This window comes from Oncorhynchus mykiss, chromosome 25, assembly GCF_013265735.2.
Source record: "Oncorhynchus mykiss isolate Arlee chromosome 25, USDA_OmykA_1.1, whole genome shotgun sequence".
Classification (NCBI taxonomy): domain Eukaryota; kingdom Metazoa; phylum Chordata; class Actinopteri; order Salmoniformes; family Salmonidae; genus Oncorhynchus; species Oncorhynchus mykiss.
In genome coordinates, this window is record NC_048589.1 from 11,535,006 (window position 1) to 11,558,061 (window position 23,056).

Consider the following 23,056-nt stretch of genomic DNA (forward strand, 5'->3'; position numbering starts at 1 on the left):
ATTCACCGTGTTTGTCTGAAGCTTGTTACCCATAGAGTTCACAGCTGGCGATGCCTCATCGCGATTGGTTATTCCCCATAATTTGCAACAACGTCAATGAGCATCAAACTGTCATGATTACCAGCCAAGATAAACTTTGATGAATTGTTTATGCTTCTAGCTCAGATCTTGTCTAGGCAATGTCTTAATTAACATCATCACCTACTCTGAGCTGGGAGTTTTAAAACTGGTTTGAACAGGATTCCTAAGACCTTTTCTGAGATGATTTGTGTGATAGAAGTATGCCATGGAGGTATAAGACTGATGGCTACTATGAGTCGGCAGGGGGGTGTTAGTACTGGCTCGTACGGTGACAAAAGTTAACTGTGAGTGTTCGTAATCTTCCTTTATAAAGGTTTCTGTGTGTGTCTGTAGTCTCCCTTTCAAAAAAGTATGTGTGTCTGTAGTCTCCCTTTCAAAAAAGGCTGTGTGTCTGTAGTCTCCCTTTCAAAAAAGACTGTGTGTCTGTAGTCTCCCTTTCAAAAAAGGCTGTGTGTCTGTAGTCTCCCTTTCAAAAAAGGCTGTGTGTCTGTAGTCTCCCTTTCAAAAAAGTCTGTGTGTCTGTAGTCTCCCTTTCAAAAAAGGCTGTGTGTCTGTAGTCTCCCTTTCAAAAAAGGCTGTGTGTCTGTAGTCTCCCTTTCAAAAAAGGCTGTGTGTCTGTAGCCTTTATAAAAGGTTGTGCGTAGCTTTCCTTTATAAAAGGCGCTGAGTCTGTGTATAATTCATACAGAGGGATGCAGAGTGAAAGTGATCACCTGGCTACTCAGGTTACTTAGCTACTTGCCTGTGCTGCGTCTCAATAGCCTGGAGTGGTCACCTCTCCCCGTCTCCTCTCCTTCACCTGAAAATACAGACTTGATGAAAGCAACATGGATGATGTCTTTCAGGACATCTTTTTCACCTGTCTGGTTCTTAGCCAAAACATCAGTGCGGACCGGGGAGAGAAGACAATGACGAGGAAGCTGCTCTAGACTATTGAGCTGCAGCCCTGGTGCTGCTGTCAGTGGGTGCAGGGTGTCACCCAGCCTTTCCCTTACAGAAGCAGGGACGATCATGAGGGCTAAAGGAGCAGAGATGCCGGGGAAGGACTGTGTCAAAGTGGCCGTACGCGTCAGACCCTTCAACAAGGTCAGTTGTGGACAGATCTGGGATGTTTCTAGTTGTTTGTTCGGTTTAGTATTTCTCTCCTACTACTTTTTCTAGGACATGATCCATCATCGGACTGTGTCATGCCAATCTGCACTGTGTTTTGTGTACTATGTGGTCCTCCACCAATACTATACCTGCTGCACTGGTCCCCCACCCCCACGTCTCTCCCCTCCCGTGCCCAGAGAGAGAGGGACGCGGGCAGCCGCTGCATTATCTCTATGGCCTCCAGCACCATCACCATCCAGGACCCTCGGAACAGCCAGAGCCCACGCTCCTTCTGCTTTGACTATGCCTACTGGTCCCACAGCGGCTTCACCAGAGACTGCTCTGGCCTGTACATACCTGAAGAGCCTGGAGGACGATATGCTGACCAGGTGAGGAGGTGGAAAGGGGGAGAAGATACTTCTCTTGCCTGTACCTAGCTGAGGAGGATGATACATTGAGGAGGGCAGGGCAGTAACTCTGTATATTCTCCCTCGGGGCAGTAACTCTGTCGGTCTCACCTTCAGGGCAGTAACTCTGTATATTCTCCCTCGGGGCAGTAACTCTGTCGGTCTCACCTTCAGGGCAGTAACTCTGTATATTCTCCCTCGGGGCAGTAACTCTGTCGGTCTCACCTTCAGGGCAGTAACTCTGTATATTCTCCCTCGGGGCAGTAACTCTGTATGGTCTCACTCAGGGCAGTAACTCTGTATGTTCTCACTCAGGGCAGTAACTCTGTATGTTCTCACTCAGGGCAGTAACTCTGTATGTTCTCACTCAGGGCAGTAACTCTGTATATTCTCCCTCAAGGCAGTAACTCTGTATGTTCTCACTCAGGGAAGTAACTCTGTATGTTCTCACTCAGGGCAGTAACTCTGTATTTTCTCCCCATGGGCAGTAACTCTGTATGTTCTCACTCAGGGCAGTAACTCTGTATGTTCTCACTCAGGGCAGTAACTCTGTATATTCTCCCTCAAGGCAGTAACTCTGTATGTTCTCACTCAGGGAAGTAACTCTGTATGTTCTCACTCAGGGCAGTAACTCTGTATGTTCTCACTCAGGGCAGTAACTATGCCTATTCTCACTCAGGGCAGTAACTCTGTATGTTCTCACTCAGGGCAGTAACTCTGTATGTTCTCCCTCAGGGCAGTAACTCTGTATGTTCTCCCTCAAGGCAGTAACTCTATATGTTCTCACTCAGGGCAGTAACTCTGTATGTTCTCCCCAAGGGCAGTAACTCTGTATGTTCTCCCTCAGGGCAGTAACTCTGTCTATTCTCACTCAGGGCAGTAACTCTGTCTATTCTCACTCAGGGCAGTAACCCTGTATGTTCTCACTCAGGGCAGTAACTCTGTATGTTCTCACTCAGGGCAGTAACTCTGTCTATTCTCACTCAGGGCAGTAACTCTGTATGTTCTCACTCAGGGCAGTAACTCTGTATGTTCTCACTCAGGGCAGTAACTCTGTCTATTCTCACTCAGGGCAGTAACTCTGTATGTTCTCACTCAGGGCAGTAACTCTGTCTATTCTCACTCAGGGCAGTAACTCTGTAGGTTCTCACTCAGGTCAGTAACTCTGTCTATTCTCCCTCAGGGCAGTAACTCTGTAGGTTCTCACTCAGGGCAGTAACTCTGTCTATTCTCACTCAGGGCAGTAACTCTGTATGTTCTCACTCAGGGCAGTAACTCTGTCTTTTCTCACTCAGGGCAGTAACTCTGTCGGTCTCACCTCCAGGGCAGTAACTCTGTAGGTTCTCACTCAGGGCAGTAACTCTGTCTATTCTCACTCAGGGCAGTAACTCTGTATGTTCTCACTCAGGGCAGTAACTCTGTATGTTCTCACTCAGGGCAGTAACTCTGTCTATTCTCACTCAGGGCAGTAACTCTGTATGTTCTCACTCAGGGCAGTAACTCTGTATGTTCTCACTCAGGGCAGTAACTCTGTCTATTCTCACTCAGGGCAGTAACTCTGTAGGTTCTCACTCAGGGCAGTAACTCTGTAGGTTCTCACTCAGGGCAGTAACTCTGTCTATTCTCACTCAGGGCAGTAACTCTGTAGGTTCTCACTCAGGGCAGTAACTCTGTCTATTCTCACTCAGGGCAGTAACTCTGTAGGTTCTCACTCAGGGCAGTAACTCTGTCTTTTCTCACTCAGGGCAGTAACTCTGTATGTTCTCACTCAGGTCAGTAACTGTCTATTCTCACTCAGGGCAGTAACTGTCTATTCTCACTCAGGGCAGTAACTGTCTATTCTCACTCAGGGCAGTAACTCTGTATGTTCTCACTCAGTGCAGTAACTCTGTATGTTCTCACTCAGGGCAGTAACTCTGTCGGTCTCACCTCCAGGGCAGTAACTCTGTATGTTCTCACTCAGGGCAGTAACTCTGTATGTTCTCACTCAGGGCAGTAACTCTGTCGGTCTCACCTTCAGGGCAGTAACTGTCTATTCTCACTCAGGGCAGTAACTCTGTATGTTTTCACTCAGGGCAGTAACTCTGTCTATTCTCACTCAGGGAAGTAACTCTGTATGTTCTCACTCAGGGCAGTAACTCTGTCGGTCTCACCTTCAGGGCAGTAACTCTATATATTCATCCTCAGTGTAGCAACTCCGTATGCTCTCCCTCAGGGTAGTGTGTTCCAGGACCTGGGGGAGGGGATCCTGGAGAATGCCCTTCAAGGTTATAACGCCACCCTGCTAGCCTACGGGCAGACTGGCTCAGGGAAGAGCTACTCCATGGTTGGGTACGGACCCAACAAGGGCCTGGTGCCCACCCTCTCTGACAAACTGTTTCAGGCCATCAGGGCCAACCAGGACAGCCGACAGTGCCAGGTGTGTATGTCTGAAATATGACTTCTTTTTTAAAAAATCTATAAAACAAATAATAATAAAAAATAAAAAAATAAGCATTTAAAAAACATGTTTTTCTAACTAATCATAAAAAATGGACATGTCACAGATAGACTAACTGTACCAAAAGACAACCACAACACAGGACAATTACACAAACAAAACAAGAAGACAAAAACTAATATCACAGCCAGAAATTATTTTTAGATTTTTTTCATTTTCAATGGGCTCCTCTGTTCCCCAAGGTCTTTTTCAGCATGTTGGAAATCTACAATGAACAGGTAAGTCTGGACTTATCTCTGTCATGCCTGTTGAAAACTCTTGAGTATTAGACATGTACAGTTCACAGTGGATCTGTCCAGGTTTTGACCCCAAGCCCTTGCCCCCCCTCCAGGTAGTTGACCTGTTGTCACGGGGGTCTCGGTCTCCGGGGGGACTGCGTGTCCGAGAGGAGCAGCAGAGAGGCTTCTATGTGGAGGGGCTTCGCAGGGTCCCCTGTGACAGCGCCCCACAGGTGCAACATTCCATTATTATCTCTACGTACAGTGAAACAATACAATGACTATGAGGTCAACGTGCAGACTGTCAGCTTTACTTTTGGGGTGATTTCGTCCGTATCGGGTGAACCGTTTAGAAATTACAGCACTTTTTATACATAGTTCCCCCATTTTAGGGGACCAAAAGTATCGGGAGAAATTCCCATATATTATGGGTTTTAAAATAGTAAAAAGTTAAGTATTTGGTCTCATATTCATAGCACGCATTCATAGACTACATCAAACTTGTGTCGCTACAAAAATGAGTGAGAAAGTTAGATGCACAAATATCATATCCCCGCAATAATGCTAACCTCCCCTGTTACTGTAATGGTGAGAGGTTAGCATGTCTCGGGGATATGATATTTGTGCGTCTAACTTTCTCACTCATCCTTATTCACAATTATTTCAGGATTATCCGTAATCATGGTAGCATCCACATGAATGTAGATGTGTTGAGGAACATATTCTATTCTTATTTTACAATAAAAGTGACTCCAAAATGACACACTACATTATTTACCATTAATTTCTATTAGGCACAAAATTATCTGAGACTCACCAAAACAAACAGCAAATTTATCCAACAAATGTGTGGAGTCAAAAGCTTGATGTAGTCATTGTGCGCTAGGAATATGGGACCAAATACTTCACTTTTTACTACTTTAATACACATATATGTGAATTTGTCCCAATACTTTTGGTCCTGTAAAATGGGGGAACTATGTACAAGAAGTGCTGTAATTTCTAAACTGTTCACCCGATACGGACGAAAATACCCTCAAATGAAAGCTTTAACCTCATAGTCATTGTATAAGTTCAATGTCACTGTCCCAATACTTTTGGAGATCACTGTATATGTATCAATATTATTATTATTATTATTATTTTTAATCAAATTGATTTATTGATATATATATATTTTGTAGGTGGAGCAGCTGATGGAGCAGGGGACGAGGATGCGCACCACGGCCACCACACACATGAACGCCAACAGCAGCCGCTCACACATGCTCATCATCCTCCAGCTCAAACAGGTAAGTCACAATGCCCAGTCAACCCCTAGCCCCTAATCCCTAAACACTTCTGCTCTGAGAGGATTAGATAAGTATGGAAAAAGCTTGACCTTGCCATTGGATAAGCCAGAAGGTACTTGTTGCTCGTTGGACACATCTGTCCAATCCTTTCAGATCAGTGGAGGCTGCTGAGGGGAGGACGGCTCATAATAATGTCCGGAACAGAGCAAATGGAAAAGTCCACTCATTCCGCTCCAGCCATTACCACGAGCTCGTCCTCCCCAATTAAGGTGCCACCAACCTCCTGTGCTTCAGATGTACACAGGTGCCAAGGGGGGTAGTGGCGAGAGGGGTTGATTTGGGTATTAGACATGGCCCTTGGTGTTCTTATTGTATCTCTGACCCTCTCCTGTCCCTCTGCAGATCTTCTCTGAGGAGAGCATCACCAAGCAGTCTAACATCAACCTGGTGGACCTGGCGGGCAGTGAGAGACAGCGGGTGTCAGGTTCCGAGGCCGACCGGCTCAAAGAGGGCACAGCCATCAACCTCAGCCTCACCACCCTGGGCAACGTCATCAGGTCAGGGAGAGATCTGCCCTCCACGCCAACATGTCACCAAAAACTCTTTCTATATTCATATATTTTATCCAGCACTGCTTTTTGTATTCCGACTTCTCTCATCTCCTCTCCTTCCTCCTCCTCCTCCTCCTCTCCCTGCAGTGCCCTTGCTGATGTAGCGGTAGGGAAGAAAGTAGTCCATATCCCATATAGAGACTCTGTCCTCACCAAGCTGCTGCAGTCTGCCCTGGGGGGGAACAGCCGTACTGTCATGGTAACCCTTTGTCTACACCCTTAGAAAAAAAGATGCTATCTAGAACCTAAACAGGTTCTTCAGCTGTCCCCATAGGACAACCCGTTGGAGAAGCCTTATTGGTTCCAGGTAGAACCGTTTTGGTTCCAGGTAAAAACCCTTTCCACAGAGGGTTCTTAATGGAACCCGAAATGGTTCTACCTGGAACCAAAATGGTTTTCCTATGGGGACAGCCGAATAACCCTTTTGGAACCCTTTTTTCTAGGAGTGTAGCATACAGCTCTATTAACATCTAAAGATATGATGTGCCCTTTCTGTCATAACTAAATACCAGAATGCTCAGATTGCAGCCCTGAGTCCAGCTGATATCTGCTATGAAGAGTCTATCTCAACCCTGCGATATGCTGAAAGGTACAGTAGGTCCAGCATTCCTTCTTTGTTAGAAAACTCTTAGTATTTGACACATACAGTACAGTTCACAGATGACCCCCCCCCCCCCGCCCCCTTAGGGCAAAGCGTATTCAGAACCGTGCGGTGGTGAACGAGAGTCCCACGGAGCGCCTGGTGAAGGAGCTGAAGGCTGAGAACGCCAGGCTCCTGCAGAGACTCAGCCGCCTGGGACAGGAGGGACGCAGGGCAGAGGACGAAACCAGTAGGAGATGGAAGGAGGGAGGGCAGAGGATGAAACCAGTAGGAGATGGAGGGAGGGAGGGAGGGAGGATGGGCGGGCGGGAGGGCAGAGGACGAAACCAGTAGGGGAGGGAGGGAGGGAGGGAGGGAGGGAGGGAGGGAGGGCAGAGGACGAAACCAGTAGGAGATGGAAGGAGGGAGGGCAGCATAGTTGTGACTTGGAGCGATAGCAGGAGGAGTAAGGGCAGGGAGAAGAGAAAGTGGGCAACATGTTAGTTAGAATGTTAGTGTACTAATATGTAGCTGTATTTATGTTGTTGTTGTTGTGTCCAGAGGAGCTGCGTCGGCTGTTGACCCATAACGAGCTGCAGATCAGAGCCATCCAGACCCTCTGGGAACAACATCTACAGGAGGCCTTGAAGGACTGGGAGCAGCAGTATGCGACTATCACACAGGTACGCATGCACACGCACACACGCACGCCCCTCATATCTCCCCTTCCTCACTCCACCCTCTCTCTCTCTTTCTCAGGAGCGGAGGATGATGCAGATGCATCCGTACATCCTGAACATCAACGAGGATACTCAGCTGTCAGGGGTGGTCAAGCTCTTCATCCAGGAGGGTGAGTCTCTCCTCTGCCCCAGACTACAGCTTTACGATCGAATGAACATACACGCACTCAATCAAGACTTTGGGAATTGTGTGTGTGTGTGTTTTATAGGTGAGTGGGATATAGGGCTCTCTGACTCTTCACCCAGGTCCATCTCAATCAGGGGCCTAGGGTGAGTATGACGCACACAAAAAACACATTTTGAATAGGTGCAAATTGGCTTTGAATTCATCACACTTTTTTTTATCAAGCACAAAACCTGAATAAATGCGGACTGCGTTTGACAGGTGCTGCTTTGTTTGGTTCATTTATGACATCAATAAAAGGGACAGTCTGGGAATGGTACATACATTTTATAAATAGTTACAAAAAAAGAAAATACAGGTCACCAATAAACCCTTTTTACCTCCTCAGGATCCAGGACCGTCACGCTGTGTTCAGTAACGTCCAGCGTAGGGTGTACCTGACCCCACTGGCGGGGTCAAATGTCGTTGTCAACGGAACACCCATCTCCCAGAAGACCGAGCTGCAGCACCTGGTTCGTCTCCATGGAATCAAACTATTTCTGCCATTTTGAAACAGGCCCCTCTGTGGAACTATAGGACATATACTCAGCGTAGTTCAGACATTAGTCGCAACATGGTCAAACCTGATGAGCACGAACATGAGCGCGAGTTTTTCATATGGGCTTAAGAGGTAAGGGTAAAGGTTAGGGGTTAAAATAACATTTACGGTGCAAATTGGAAAGTATTCAGACCCCTTAACTTTTTCCACAATTTGTTAAGTTACAACCTTATTCTGAAATTGATTCAATTGTCCACCCCTCATCAATCTACACACAATACCCCATAATAACAAAGCAAAAATGTAAATATCACATTTACAAATGTTTTTGTCTCGACACAATCCTGTCTTGGAATTCTATGGACAATTCCTTCAACCTCATGGCTTGGTTTTTGCTCCGACATTAACTGTCAACTCTGTCACTTTATATAGACAGGTGTGTGCCTTTCCAAATCATGTCCAATCAACTGAATTTACCACAGGTGGGTTCCAATCAAGTTGTAGAAACATCTCAAGGATGATCAATGGAAACAGGATGCACCTGAGCTCAATTTCGAGTCTCACAGTAAAGGGTCTGAATACTTATGTAAATATTTTTTTTTAACATTTATTTTTAATGAATTAGCAAAAACAATTGCAAACCTGTTTTCACTCTGTCATTATGGGGTGTGTAAAAAAGTATTTAATCCATTTTAGAATGAGGCTGTAACTTAACAAAATGTGGAAAAAGTCAAGGGGTCTGAATACCTTTCGAATGCACTGTATGGCTAGTAATAATCACTATAGTTATTCTCCCATCGTCTTTAGCATGACCAGATTGTGATGACCACCACTGCCCCTATCCTATGCACTATGCCTCGGAAGTGGACAATGGTTTAAGTCCTTGATTCCTACCCTCATATCAACCCGACCTCTGCCCCCTCGCCTCTAGGACCGACTCATCCTGGGTTCTAACAGCACCTACCTGTTCATTGGCTACCCATCTGAGAGGGGCGGGGATGACTGGAGTCGCTATGACTACGACTACTTCCAGTCTGAACTGGCAGCCGCTGAGGGCATCAACCTCCACTCACTGTGTGAGGAGCAGACACAGGGTAGGAGAGAGAGATGGAGGGAGGGAGAATGAGAGAGACAGAGAGAGAGGAAGGGGGTGTGGGTGTGCATGCATGTGACAGAGGTAAAAAAAAAGAGAGAGAAAGGGTAGAAGAATGTGTTTTAGAGAGCAAAAGCTTGTGTAAGAGAGTGGCAGAGAGAAACGAGGAGAAGTATCTGTCTCCTAGAGAGAGAGAGAGAGCTACTGTGTGCGAGACAGAAAGAGCGAGATTACCTCGATGTTAGTGTCTCACACAGAAATTGATGATGTGTGTATCTCCTCTCGCTCTGTCTCCCCCTGTAGGTGACTCCAGTGCAGTCCCCAGTCAGACCGACCCCAGTCTCCTGGCTGTTTTCTATGACTACATCAAACTGATGCCCATGGTGGCTGAGGCCAACCAGATGAGCCAGGAGCTACACAAGGTGACAGATAAACACAATATTATACCTTTAAAGGAATACTTCATGATTTTGTCAATGTAGCCCTTTATCTACTTCCCCAGGGTCAGATGAGCTCATAGATACTATTTGTATGTCTCTGCGTGCAGTCTGAAGGAAGTCGCTAATTGCTTACTAGTGTTACTTAGTATTTGCTCGTGAAACTACCTCTAACTTCCTTATTACTGGAAACGCAGAGACTTCAAAATGGTATCCATGAGTTAATCTGACTCTGGGGAAGTAGATTGACCAAATCCTGAAGTATCACTTTAATCCTGATGGGTTTGACATTCTGTTTTATAATTCCCCATTATGCATGGTTTACATGTTAATGCGGCAACATTTTCGTCCTGAGATTTGCAGCATTAGATCATGAGGTAGAGATTTGCATCATTAGATCATAAGGTAGAGATTTCCATCATTAGATCATAAATTAGAGATTTGCATCATTAGATCACAACATCCCCCATCATTCTCAACATCCCTAAAAACCAATGTCCCTTTACTTGTGTTTATGAGAAAAATATGTAATTTTAGATAACAATGAATTATATAGTGTTATTTCCCCGGATTTCAGTTTATATTGACTACTGGATGTAATCTGAGTAATGCTAAACCATTACATGAATCATCTAATTATCTAATTATGTGTCCAGGGGGTGGAATTTAAACTGGAGATTAAGAACCTGGCATTATCAGACTCTAAAGGTCATGACTTGGAGAAGGAGATCGCTGTCAGAGTGACATCACTGGAAAACAAACAGGTGGGGAGACCATGCTGTCAATCACGCCTCCTGAATATTGTCATACTAGATGACTGTAATATCTCTACATGGATCATAACTTGACCCATTTAGCTATGAACACTATCAACCCCTAAATTACTGCAAGGTCCACTTGTGGTTTTATTCCGAAGACATATTTGATTATAATCTGTATATACAGTCGTGGCCAAAAGTTTTGAGAATGACACAAATATTAATTTTCACAAAGTCTGCTGCCTCAGTTTGTATGATGGCAATTTGCATGTACTCCAGAATGTTATGAAGAGTGATCAGATGAATTGCAATTAATTGCAAAGTCCCTCTTTGTCATGCAAATGAACTGAATCCCCCAAAAACATTTCCACTGCATTTCAGCCCTGCCACAAAATGACCAGCTGACATCATGTCAGTGATTCTCTCATTGACACAGGTGTGAGTGTTGACGAGGACAAGGCTGAAGATCACTCTATGCTGATTGAGTTCAAATAACAGATTGGAAGCTTCAAAAGGAGGGTGGTGCTTGGAATCATTGTTCTTCCTCTGTCAACCACGGTTACCTGCAAGGAAACACGTGCCATCATCATTGTTTTGCATAAAAAGGGCTTCACAGGCAAGGATATTGCTGCCAGTGGATTGCACCTAAATCAACCATTGATCGGATCATCAAGAACTTCAAGGAGAGCGGTTCAATTGTTGTGAAGAAGGCTTCAGGGTGCCCAAGAAAGTCCAGCAAGCTCCAGGACGGTCTCCTAAAGTTGATTCAGCTGCGGGATTGGGGCACCACCAGTACAGAACTTGCTCAGCAATGGCAGCAGGCAGGTGTGAGTGCATCTGCACGCATAGTGTGGCGAAGACTTTTGGAGGATGGCCTGGTGTCAAGAAGGGCAGCAAAGAAGCCACTTCTCTCTAGAAAAACATCAGGGACAGACTGATATTCTGCAAAAGGTACAGGGATTGGACTGCTGAGGACCGGGGTACTGTCATTTTCTCAGATGAATCCCCTTTCCGATTGTTTGGGGCATCCGGAAAAAAGCTTGTCCAGAGAAGACAAGGTGAGCGCTACCATCAGTCCTGTGTCATGCCAACAGTAAAGCATCCTGATACCATTCATGTGTGGGGTTGCTTATCAGCCAAGGGAGTGGGCTCACTCATAATTTTGCCTAAGAACACAGTCATGAATAGAGAATGGTACCAACACATCCTCCGAGAGCAACTTCTCCCAACCATCCAGGAACAGTTTGGTGTCGAATAATGCCTTTTCCAGCATGATGGAGCACCTTGTCAAGGGGCAAAAGTGATAACTAAGTGGCTTGGGAAACAAAACATCGATAATTTGGGTCCATGGCCAGGAAACTTCCCAGACCTTAATCACATTAAGAACTTGTGGTCAATCCTCAAGAGGCGGGTGGACAAAGAAAAACCCACAAATTCTGACAAACTCCAAGCATTGATTATGCAAGAATGGGCTGCCATCAGTCATGTGGCCCAGAAGTTAATTGACAGAATGCCAGGGCATATTGCAGAGGTCTTAAAAAAGAAGGGTCGACACTGCAAAGTCTTTGCATCAACTTAACTTAAATAAAAGCCTTTGACACGTATGAAATGCTTGTAATTATACTTCAGTATTCCATAGTAACATCTGACAAAAATATCTAAAGACACTGAAGCAGCAAACTATTTTTTATTGTGAAACAAGAAATAAGACAAAAAACAGAACTTGAGCATGCATAACTATTCACCCCTCCAAAGTCAATACTTTGTAGAGTCACCTTTTGCAGCAATTACAGCTGCAAGTCTCTTGGGGTATGTATCTACAAGCTTGGCACATCTAGCCACTGGGATTTTTGCCCATTCTTCAAGGCAAAACTGCTCCAGTTCCTTCAAGTTGGATGGGCTCCGCTGGTGTACAGCAATCTTTAAGTTTTACCACAGATTCTCAATTGGATTGAGGTCTGAGCATTGACTATGGCATTCCAATACATTTACATTTTTCCCCTTAAACCACTCGAGTGTTGCTTTAGCAGTATGCTTAGGGTCATTGTCCTGCTGGAAGGTGAACCTCCGTCCCAGTCTCAAATCTCTGGAAGACTTACAGGTTTCCCTCAAGAATTTCCCTGTATTTAGCGGCATCCATCATTTCTTCAATTCTGACCAGTTTCCCAGTCCCTGCCGATGAAAAACATCCCCACAGCATGATGCTGCCACCACCATGCTACACTGAGGGGATCGTGTTATCGGGTGATAAGAGGTGTTGGGTTTGCATCAGACATAGCGTTTTCCTTGGCGGCCAAAAAGCTACATTTTAGTCTCATCTGACCAGAGTACCTTCTTCCATATGTTTGGGGAGTCTCCCACATGCCTTTTGGAGAACACCAAACGTGTTTGCTTATTTTTCTATTTAAGCAATTACTTTTTTCTGGCCACTCTTCTGTAAATCCCAGCTCTGTGGGGTGTACGGCTTAAAGTGGTCCTATAGACAGATACTCCAATCTCCGCTGTGGAGCTTTGTAGCTCCTTCAGGGTTATCTTTGGTCCCTTTGTTGCCTCTCTGATTAATGCCCTCCTTGCCTGGTCTGTGAGTTTTGGTGGGCGGCCTTCTCTTGACAAGTTTGTTGTGGTGCCATATTCTTTCAATTTTTTAATAATGGATTTAATGGTGCTCCGTGGGATGTTCAAAGTTTCAGATATTTTTGTATAACCCAACCCTGATCTGTACTTCTCCACAACTTTGTCCCTGACCTGTTTCGAGAGCTCCTTGGTCTTCATGGTGCCGCTTGCTTGGTGGTGCCTCTTGCTTAGTGGTGTTGCAGACTCGGGGGTCTTTCAGAACAGGTGTGTATATATATACTGAGATCATGTGACAGATCATGTGACACTTAGATTGCACACAGGTGGACTTTATTTAACAAATTATGTGACTTCTGAAGGTAATTGGTTGCACCAGATCTTATTTAGAGGCTTCATAGCAAAGGGGGTGAATACATATGCACGTATCACTTTTCCATTTTTTCATTTTTTAGAATGTTTTTAAACAAGTTTTTTTTCTTCATTTGACCACAAATAAAAATCCATTTAAATTACAGGTTGTAATGCAAAATATGAAAAACGCCAAGGGGGATGAATACTTTTGCAAGGCACTGTATAGTGTATGTAGGATCCGTATTGCTGCATAGAGCTGAGTTAAGTGTCAGGTGTGTGTGTAACTCAGGTGAGTGTGTTGTCCTCTCCCCACAGGTGTGGCTCTGGTCCAAGGCCAAGTTTGTGAACCGTAAGTTCCTGATGGAGGAGTTGTATCAGCAGCACCATACGGAGCAGAAGGGAGAGGGGGCGGCCAGGGCGCCCATGCCCAGAGACAGAGACCCTTTTTGGGATCCGCTGGAGCCCCTGCTCTTGGGCAGTGCCCACCTCTGGCTGCAGTCTCTGGCTTTCCGTATCGCACTGGAGGAACAGCTGGAGGTACTGTGTGTGTGTCTGTGTGTGTGCGCGTGCATGTGTGCGTGTCGTTCTATCTCATCCCTCTCTGTGTTTCCAGGTATTGGGGTCAGAGGGCACTGAGGAGGCCATACTGCAGGCCCAGCTTCTACCATGCAGCCCTACAGGACTGTGGGTAACATTACATTACAGAAGAATGGGAGGCAGACACTTTACCGGGTTGTGTTCAGTACGGACAGAGAAAGCGTTTTGAACCTGAACTTGTCCAATTAGAACTCCGATATTAATTTTTATTTTGCTATGTTGTGCCCTAATGAACAACCCAGATTTAAATAATTGCAGTCTAGAATAACATGAAGAAGAAGAACATGACTGGTTGGCTAGTTGAATCAGGGGTGTTAGATACATATGGCCACTGGCTACATAAAGTATCAAGCATTTCAGAGTCCCTGTCCATGTAATGTTATTCATTGTGATCTAAAAGGCAAAACTGATCCTAAAACAGCCTTCTGAGAGGTTTGATACATACGACCCCTGGCCCTTCTGTGTCCAGGACTCTGGGGGAGGATGACATCCTGATCGACCCCTCTGAGCTACTGGGGAGACGGCTGGACTTCCAGCTGGTCCTGGATCAGTGCTGTGGCCTGCGCTGGGTCCAACAGGCCAGGAACAGGGGCGTTCAGATAGGGTGAGTGGGTTAGAGATTTGGGGTGGTATTTGTTCTTTAGTATTAATAAGTATTTGTTCTTAATTGACTTGACGTCACCTTTCCCCTGCCAGGTTCCGGATGTTCGACAGTGCCCAGCCCCTCTACACTCCGGCCGTGTGGCACAATGTCAACCCCCTGCTGGACCAGCGGGTCCACTTCACCTCTCTGCACACCTCCCAAGGCCTGCTAGAACACCTGCAGACCAGTGCCCTAGTGCTGGAGCTTTGGGGCCTACAGGGTAAGTAAGCCTGGGACTTGCCTACAAACCTAAGCCCAGGAGAGTAACTGTAAACCTGGTACTCGCTTACAAACCTGCGCATAGTAAGGGTAAGCCAGGGACTTGCCTACAAACCTGAGCCCAGTAAGGGTAAGCCTGGGGCTCGCCTACAAACCTGGGCCCAGGATAGTAAGGGTAAGGCTGGGACTTGCCTACAAACCTGGGCCCAGGATAGTAAGGGTAAGCCTGGGACTTGCCGACTTGGAACTCGTACTGTATTCATACTGTATGCACGTGTAAAGGACATCATGCTGCTTGCTTGGCGAGTACCCCTTTCTCCTAATTCGGCTCATACCGGTGATTGAACGCAGGACCTCTGCCTCGCAATCACACTTGACTGCCATCCTGAAGCATCTTACCCAGTCACACCCATGAAAAGCTAGCTATGCCGCAGCGCAAGTGGAGACACCTCAGGCTGAGGAGCGAGTTTCACAGATCCCATCTGCCACACGTACACCTGGGTAACGCTTGATACTTTCCTGTCCAGAGGGATGTAGAGACATGGTGTCATCTCTGGAGGGAGTGAGGATGACTCCAGAGGGATGCTTCATCATCGACCAGGCTGGCGCAACTGAGACAGCTACTGTGAGTCTACATCAGACATCTGCATACCACTCGGAGATTTAGAATTTGTCGTATTTGTAGGACAGGTTTATAGATTTACATGAGGGTTAAGGGTTAAATAGGGTTAAATAGTATGTGTATCCACTATAGTGTGTGTGTGTGTGTGTTGCAGACAGTGGACCCTGGCTCAGAGCTGAGCTGCTCTCTGAAGGCTCTACAGCAGGATGTAGAGGAGCTGAGGAACACCAACGCTGCACTGAAGACTGAGAACAACACGCTGAGGGATCAGCTCAATACAACTAGGACCGGTCAGACATGCACTAAACAACTGAACTGTCAAGTTCTCTCACTCTCTCACTCACTCTCTCCCCTCCTCTGTGTAGGGGCAGAGTGGGGTCGTGGTCGGTCAGAGATGCGGGGCAGCAGTCTGCGGCCCAGCTGTGATGCAGAGTTCGCCCGCGCCCTGAAGGTCTTCTACCACAGCATGACCTCTGTCAGGGTTCAACTGCAGCGCCTGCGCAGGCACAGGCCCAGTGTATGTATCAATCAGTAATTTAATCAATCTACTTACATACTTATTGACTGACTGATCTAAGATCTGTGTGTGTGTGTGTGTGTGTGTTCCAGGAGGAGTCAGATCTCTTGGGGCTCAGGCTGTTTGTGGATGAGCAGGGTGGTCTGCTGCGTGATTTCTCAGAGCTGCTGGAGCAGAGCGTCTCCTCTCTCAAACAGGATGTGGCCGCCATTGTACGACGCAAACGGGAACGCTCAGGAATCTGGTCCTGACTCCCATCCTCGTCTAGTCCTGAACGGAACAACTGGAACTCCCCATCAAACTAATGTAATGCCCAATCCCAAATTGACCCCTGGCCACAACCTCTAGGGCCAGGGCACTTCATGTAAGTGTGAAAGGATCTGATAGGTAAAAACGTGCTGTACTTCCACCTTGCTGAATGATTGGCTGGGTGGGAGTTTCAACATGTTGCTTTCATATTTTCAATCCCTTCAGATTTACACAAGTGCCAAGAGGAAAGGGGTCAGTGAGGTTTTTGATCCTGTGTTTTATCGTCAACAAGTTAGGATTATATATTGGACTCCCGTAAACGCTAATGCTAACAATACTAATGTAGTGCAACTAGTGTTTGTGTGTCTACACTCCATTACATCTTGACGTTGTTGTATTACCAGAAATACAGTTGTTTCACTGCAGAGATCAACTCTGACAATTCTGGGCCGGTATTCATGAAGTGTCTGAGTGCTGATCTAGAATCAGGTCCCCTGTCTATATACAGTGAGGCAAAAAAGTATTTAGTCATCCAGCAATTGTGCAAGTTCTCCCACTTAAAAAGATGAGAGAGGCCTGTTATTTTCATCATAGGTACACTTCAACTATGACAGTAAAAATTCCCTGTCTTAGGCCAGTTAGGATAACCACTTTATTTATTAGGAAGTGAAATGTCAGAATTATAGAGAGAATGATTTATTTCAGCTTTTATTTCTTTCATCACATTCCCAGTGGGTCAGAAGTTTACATACACTCAATTAGTATTTTGTAGCATTGCCTTTAAATTGTTTAACTTGGGTCAAATGTTTTTTGGGTAGCCTTTCACAAGCTTCCCACAATAAGTTGGGTGAATTTAGTCCCATTCCTGTTTTCAGAGCTGGTGTAACTGAGTTGGGTTTGTAGGCCTCCTTGCTCGCACATGCTTTTTCAGTTCTGCCCACAAATGGCCACTCCAATACCTTGACTTTGTTGTCCGCAATTTTGGAAGTATGCTTGGGGTCATTGTCCATTTGGAAGACCCATTTGCGACCAAGCTTTAACTTCCTGACCGATGTCTTGAGATGTTGCTTCAATATATCCACATCATTTTCCTGACTCATGATGCCATCTATTTTGTGAAGTGCACCAGTCCCTCCTGCAGCAAAGCACCCCCACAACATGATGCTCACACCTCCGTGCTTCACGGTTGGGATGATGTTCTTCGGCTTGCAAGCCTCCCTCTTTTCCCTCCAAACATAATGATGGTCGTTATGGCCAAACAGTTCTATTTTTGTTTCATCAGACCAGAGGACATTATGTATTATGTCTGGAACAATGTGTTAAATGTGAAAATGTGATCGTATTATATATTGTATTTTAATGTTTGAGGACTCTTGGAAGACTAGTCCAAGTGAGGACTAACAAAATAAAATCAAGTCATATCTTGGCTTTGCATGCTATATTTGCACACTTTCAATGCATTTGTTTTAATAAATAATACAATTGTACTGCATTTGGTTTTTAATATACTGCGTCACTCATTCACATATGCAGTAAATCGATTCAAAGACAGTTTTATTTGAAGCCAAGATTATGATGGACATTATTTTACCTAACAGTGTGATTAATCCACCGGCAGCCATTGTTCCATGCTCTTTCTCTTCTACTTCCTCACTCCGGCCTGGAACCGCCATTCACTCCTGCAGTTGATCGGATAGAACCTCATTTATTTTCTTGTGTCAAAGACATCCTTTCTGAGAAAATAGGTGTCCAGCACGTGATCTTTAAGACAAAGTTCTTCATAGAATGTATGTTCTCCATACAGAAAAAGAGCCTACAGATCTGTCCTGTCACTTGTCAGTACATGACAGAGAAGGAGTCATAGCAGTGGTTGCCAACCAGGGGTCCTAGGACTAATCCACAAGGGGGTACTTGGGAAGAATCATGAGACCATAGACCTACTGGTAAAATGTACATGTACATGAGGGGGTACTTCAGGGGTACTCCGAGCAGAGAAAAATTAATTTGGTGATACAGCAACGGAAAAAGATTGGGAGCCACTGGCCTGCTGTATATGACACAAGGCAGAGTGCTGTATGGAGAGTCTACCTGATGGGGGAATGGCGTCTCCTGGCTGTCTTACAGACTGAAACTTACTGGAACAAGACTCAAGGAGCCTAATATAATCAGCTGGCCTAATAAGGTACTTGCGTTAGTTCCCATAAACGAATGAGCAAAACAACTTAACAGAGAGAAAAGCCAGCTGAACTTACATAAAGACGGTCGAGCAGTTTCTGCAGAAGAGCAAATGAGGAGCAGCTATCGTCTGGAGTAACCTGATGAGTTCCTATTTTGATCATTTTTTTCCAGTTGTCTTGTCATCTTTTCTCCTCTCATCATTCACAATCAAATACTTTAAAAGCAGAATTACCTCATTTCATGTGGATGGAAACATTTTCATAGCCAAGAGATATGAACTATGGCAGAGACCACTGCCTACAGAGTGGGAAAAGTAAAGTTGTCACTCAGGGACTAATGCCTTCAATAAAAAAATGTTTTACGTATTAATTTGTTTTAATGATAAACATAATTGTCTGTAAATAATCTTGAACAAATTGAAAGAAAATAATACTTTACCCTAGCGTCTCTCACACGCAGATGTTGTAGATGAGGCAACTAATAAGTGGAAGTCAAACCGTTGTTCTGTTCTCTGGAGCGCCTCCGGTCCATCCCAAATTACATTTTATTCAGACTGGTTTAAATAATATAATCAGTTGTGTTATTGTTATTGTAAAAATCACTTCACATGTGATCCCCGTGGGTATCAGACAGATCTGTCAGTGAGCTGATTACTGTACATGGGCTTTATATGAAAAGGTGTTATAAGTATATCTTCCACTAGATGACAGTAGGTTATGCAGCCTTCACAAAGCCATGGAGCGACACCATGGTAGACATGGGTAGTACACTAGATGACAGTAGGTTATGCAGCCTTCACAAAGCCATGGAGCGACACCATGGTAGACATGGGTAGTACACTAGATGACAGTAGGTTATCCAGCCTTCACAAAGCCATGGAGCGACACCATGGTAGACATGGGTAGTACGGGTGTTCGTTTTGCTCTGTAGAGTGGAATGAATCATGGTCCTGTTGCTTTTCAGTCATGTGGTCAGGAAAAACTCTAAAACTCAAGAAATACTACACATGCTCTCTCTGCATCATGTTCACTACAGGGAGGAGAAAGGAGAGACATACACATCCAATCCATCAACAATCAACTTTGCATTTATTGAAAAACCTATTTCCATTATAGCTATTTTCAGACTGGATTGTTAACCTATACAACATGACACAGTGCTAGAGTAATTGACTCTGTACATCTCAGAAACAAACTAACGAGGGTAGAGACAGCCACGGCATACTGTAAGGCAACAAGCTCGTTGTTTATATAGATCTTTCACAGAAAGAATACAGTCATTTAATCTGAATACACAGTAGTACTTTAACATACTTGGAACAAATCTTGTGACAGTACAGTAAAGGGAGAACAGAAGACAATGACACAGAGGAGGAGTAAACACAACAACAGTGATATCACATGCCTCCATTGACTCATCCATTCATTCATCCATCCATCCGTTATCCTCCTAATACCAACACACCTCTTCGGTTGGTGGTAAATCCAACATCTCACATTAGTCGCCACGTCACAATACTCCTGAACCCTGGCAAATGGATGTTTCAACCATCCCACTGGTAGTCAATTCAACCAAAGTGAATGTAAAAGGTGTTGAAAGTAATCAATACGGCATATGACACAGGGACGGTGGGAACCTTCTCTCCTCCATAGTGATGCAATCAGGTTTTATGGTGGTCATCAATATGATCAATAAAAAAAAGAGAGAAATACTGTATCACAGTGTTAGTATTCATTCCGGTAGTGCAGGACGTCTTGAATATCCATCCCTATCACACACAGGATAACATTGGCAATTGCACAATATACATATGCTGATACACATTCCACGGTAGCCACCCATAGAAACATCCTGCCACCGCCTCTGTTCACGACAGAGATCTGATGGACAGACGGACTATGTCGTTAGTGCTTTGTGCTTTAAAACCCTTTGGGGAGGTTCAGAACCGTCAAGGTTGTTGTGCATTCTAATTGCTGAAATTACAAGGAGCGACAGTTCGATTTAACCTGTGTGTCCAAGTTCTTTCTATCTATGTGGTAGATTCTAGAATTCAGGAGAATGTTGATTGGTTGACTGTAGAATATCTCAATGGTTTCGCTTCAGTGGACACTATAAGTCTGTCAGTGCAAAAATGTTGTTAGCCTTAAGGTCAAACTACTGTAGTCCAGCAGCCAGCCACTTTTACTGACAATGTTTCTGAATTTGATCGCTAAAAAAGGTTGCACTATGTACAAAAGTGAGAATGAACATCAAAACTCTATTCAGATTCAATCACATAAACACAATATTTAAAGTGAAATAAAAACCAAAGCCCAAATCCAAGTGCGTTCACAAGCTGCTTGCTTAACAATGTGAAATTAATTAAATAGTTCATTCATTTGTAGGTTTCTCTCATCTCGCAGTTACACACAGAGTTTAAGATGATGGACCACCAAAGCAGAGGACATAATATGTTTTCTACTGTCTGCACAATATTACCTGTTAATGTTAGCCAAAACCATGACACTGCACACAGAGAGAATCGGACAGGTCATCAAATCAAATCAAATTGTTTTTGTCACATGCGCCCAATATAACAGGTGTAGACCACAGCAAAGGGTGGCAAATGTCATTTGATTTGATTTGATAACATGTGTGTCACGGTCTGTGGAAACCCGTGACGAGTGGCGGAGAAACGAAGACAGACGACTGATAAAACTGACAACCTGAGTTTTCTTGCCCGGCTTACTGTCAAGAGGAACGTCAGTTTCACGCGAGTCTTTTCTCAGGTGTTTGGTTACATGACCATATAAGGACTGTTGACGACGATGGGCGAGAGGCATCAACGAGAGAGACTCCTCTGTGCCTTGTTAACAATAGTGAAGAGCTGCACCGGTTGGTTACCTGTTTCAGTTTAGTTGATCACTAACATATCTATCATACACAGAACATGACAACAACAACAAAAAACGGAAGAATAAAAACCGAATATAGAATGCTACTTACCAGAACGGAAACGCGCTTTAAAACGCTTTTATTCAATGTTTTACCTAGCTCTATTTCTTGTACTGCACTGTTGGTTACGGGCTTGGAAGTAAGCATTTCACGGTAAGGTCTACCTGTTGTATTCGGGGGCATGTGACGACTAACATTTGTTTTGATTATATTGACAAATGTTTGGAGGTCGAACGGGTGAACTGAATTATCGCCATGCGCTATATTAATAGCGCTAGTTGATCAAAATCCTGCTTTGCTCGACATTTATTACATTCGCACTTCATGTGAACGTTAGATCTGAACGTGTCAGCCGAACATGCATCGCGGTTTACTGTACCCACATTGGAGACTAAAAGTGCTAGAATCAATCGGGCAATGCTAATTGGGTGACATAGCTGTCGTTGATAGGCTGTTCTTCACAGTGATTTCCCCCAGGTTGACTGAATCGGTGCTTCTTGTCGGAGTTGCAGCTACTACAAGTGTATGTATACAAGTAGCACCTTTTGCACCTGATGAACAGTAGGCTAGGTATTGTAGAGCAGAACACTGAGGAGTAGAACACAAATAGGAAAGGTGAGTACATAGAAATAACACTCAGTGCTAACATGCCTGTTGTTGTCCGGAGAGAACTTCCACTAGTGCATAAGTGTGCACATGGCAACCATGTGTGTGTTAAGGTCTGATTATGTATTGCTGTGTGTGTGTATGTGTGTGTGTGTGTGTGACATTAGAGCAGAGACATGCTTCTTTCATTTGCACGCCGTCATCATCATAAATGTGTCTCTCCCTTTCCTTCCCAGATTGCACACAGGTCACTTATGGGGTGGGCTGGTGTGGAAGTGGGTCTCCACAGCTGATTTCTAGAGGATGGTCAGGGGTGTGGACCAAAGGCTGGTCAGGGGTGTGGACCTGGGATTGATCAGGGCTGTGGATCTGTGGCTGATCAGGGCTGTGGACCTGGGGTTGATCAGGGCTGTGGATCTGTGGCTGATCAGTGCTGTGGACCTGGGGTTGATCAGGGCTGTGGATCTGTGGCTGATCAGGGCGGTGGATCTGTGGCTGATCAGGGCTGTGGATCTGTGGCTGATCAGGGCTGTGGACCTGGGGTTGATCAGGGCTGTGGATCTGTGGCTGATCAGGGCGGTGGATCTGTGGCTGATCAGGGCTGTGGATCTGTGGCTGATCAGGGCTGTGGACCTGGGGCTGATCAGGGCTGTGGATCTGGGGCTGATCAGGGCTGTGGACCTGGGGCTGATCAGAGCTGTGGACCTGGGGCTGATCAGAGCTGTGGACCTGGGGCTGATCAGAGCTGTGGACCTGGGGCTGATCAGAGCTGTGGACCTGGGGCTGATCAGAGCTGTGGACCTGGGGCTGATCAGGGCTGTGGATCTGGGGCAGCTGTTCTCTCCAGTAGGTGAACTGGCTGAAGGTGTCAGGGCAGGAGAAGTCCGAGTCGTGACCTCTGATCAACAGGGGGAAGACGTGGTCCACCACCTCACACAGACGACCATACCTGGAAGGAACAGGAACAGAAACCTACTTCACTTCATTTACTTTCATTGTTCATTAGACAGAGACAGACAGAGCTACTGAGGGAGAGAGAGACATTGAGGGAGGAAGATGGAGGGATTAAGAAAGAGACAGAGAGGTCTGACTTAC

The 23,056-nt window shown here is 45.2% G+C and overlaps 2 protein-coding genes across 6 annotated transcripts in view; one reads left to right on the forward strand and one right to left on the reverse strand.

Annotated features, from left to right (window-relative positions):
- Nucleotides 1–1,092: 1,092 nt before the first annotated feature.
- Nucleotides 1,093–16,830, forward strand: kif28 (kinesin family member 28). Its single transcript, XM_036962261.1, has 26 exons — nucleotides 1,093–1,167; nucleotides 1,371–1,562; nucleotides 3,796–3,999; nucleotides 4,263–4,298; nucleotides 4,412–4,531; nucleotides 5,483–5,590; nucleotides 5,993–6,147; nucleotides 6,289–6,400; nucleotides 6,723–6,790; nucleotides 6,889–7,069; nucleotides 7,271–7,273; nucleotides 7,396–7,464; nucleotides 7,541–7,631; nucleotides 7,731–7,791; nucleotides 8,034–8,157; nucleotides 9,115–9,259; nucleotides 9,580–9,698; nucleotides 10,370–10,477; nucleotides 13,712–13,933; nucleotides 14,010–14,080; nucleotides 14,463–14,597; nucleotides 14,690–14,856; nucleotides 15,383–15,480; nucleotides 15,632–15,767; nucleotides 15,843–15,994; nucleotides 16,087–16,830. Exons 1-26 carry the CDS (start codon nucleotides 1,093–1,095, stop codon nucleotides 16,243–16,245), a joined length of 3,111 nt encoding a protein of 1,036 aa, XP_036818156.1. The 3' UTR covers nucleotides 16,246–16,830.
- Nucleotides 16,831–19,486: 2,656 nt separating this feature from the next.
- Nucleotides 19,487–23,056, reverse strand: part of lpin1 (lipin 1) — a 50,653-nt gene continuing 47,083 nt past the window's right edge. For all 5 annotated transcript variants that reach the window (XM_036962471.1, XM_036962469.1, XM_036962467.1 and 2 more), the window contains one exon: nucleotides 19,487–22,910. In XM_036962471.1, coding sequence (XP_036818366.1) covers nucleotides 22,214–22,910 — 697 coding nt within the window. In that variant the 3' untranslated portion in view covers nucleotides 19,487–22,213. The remainder of the gene's footprint in view (nucleotides 22,911–23,056) is intronic.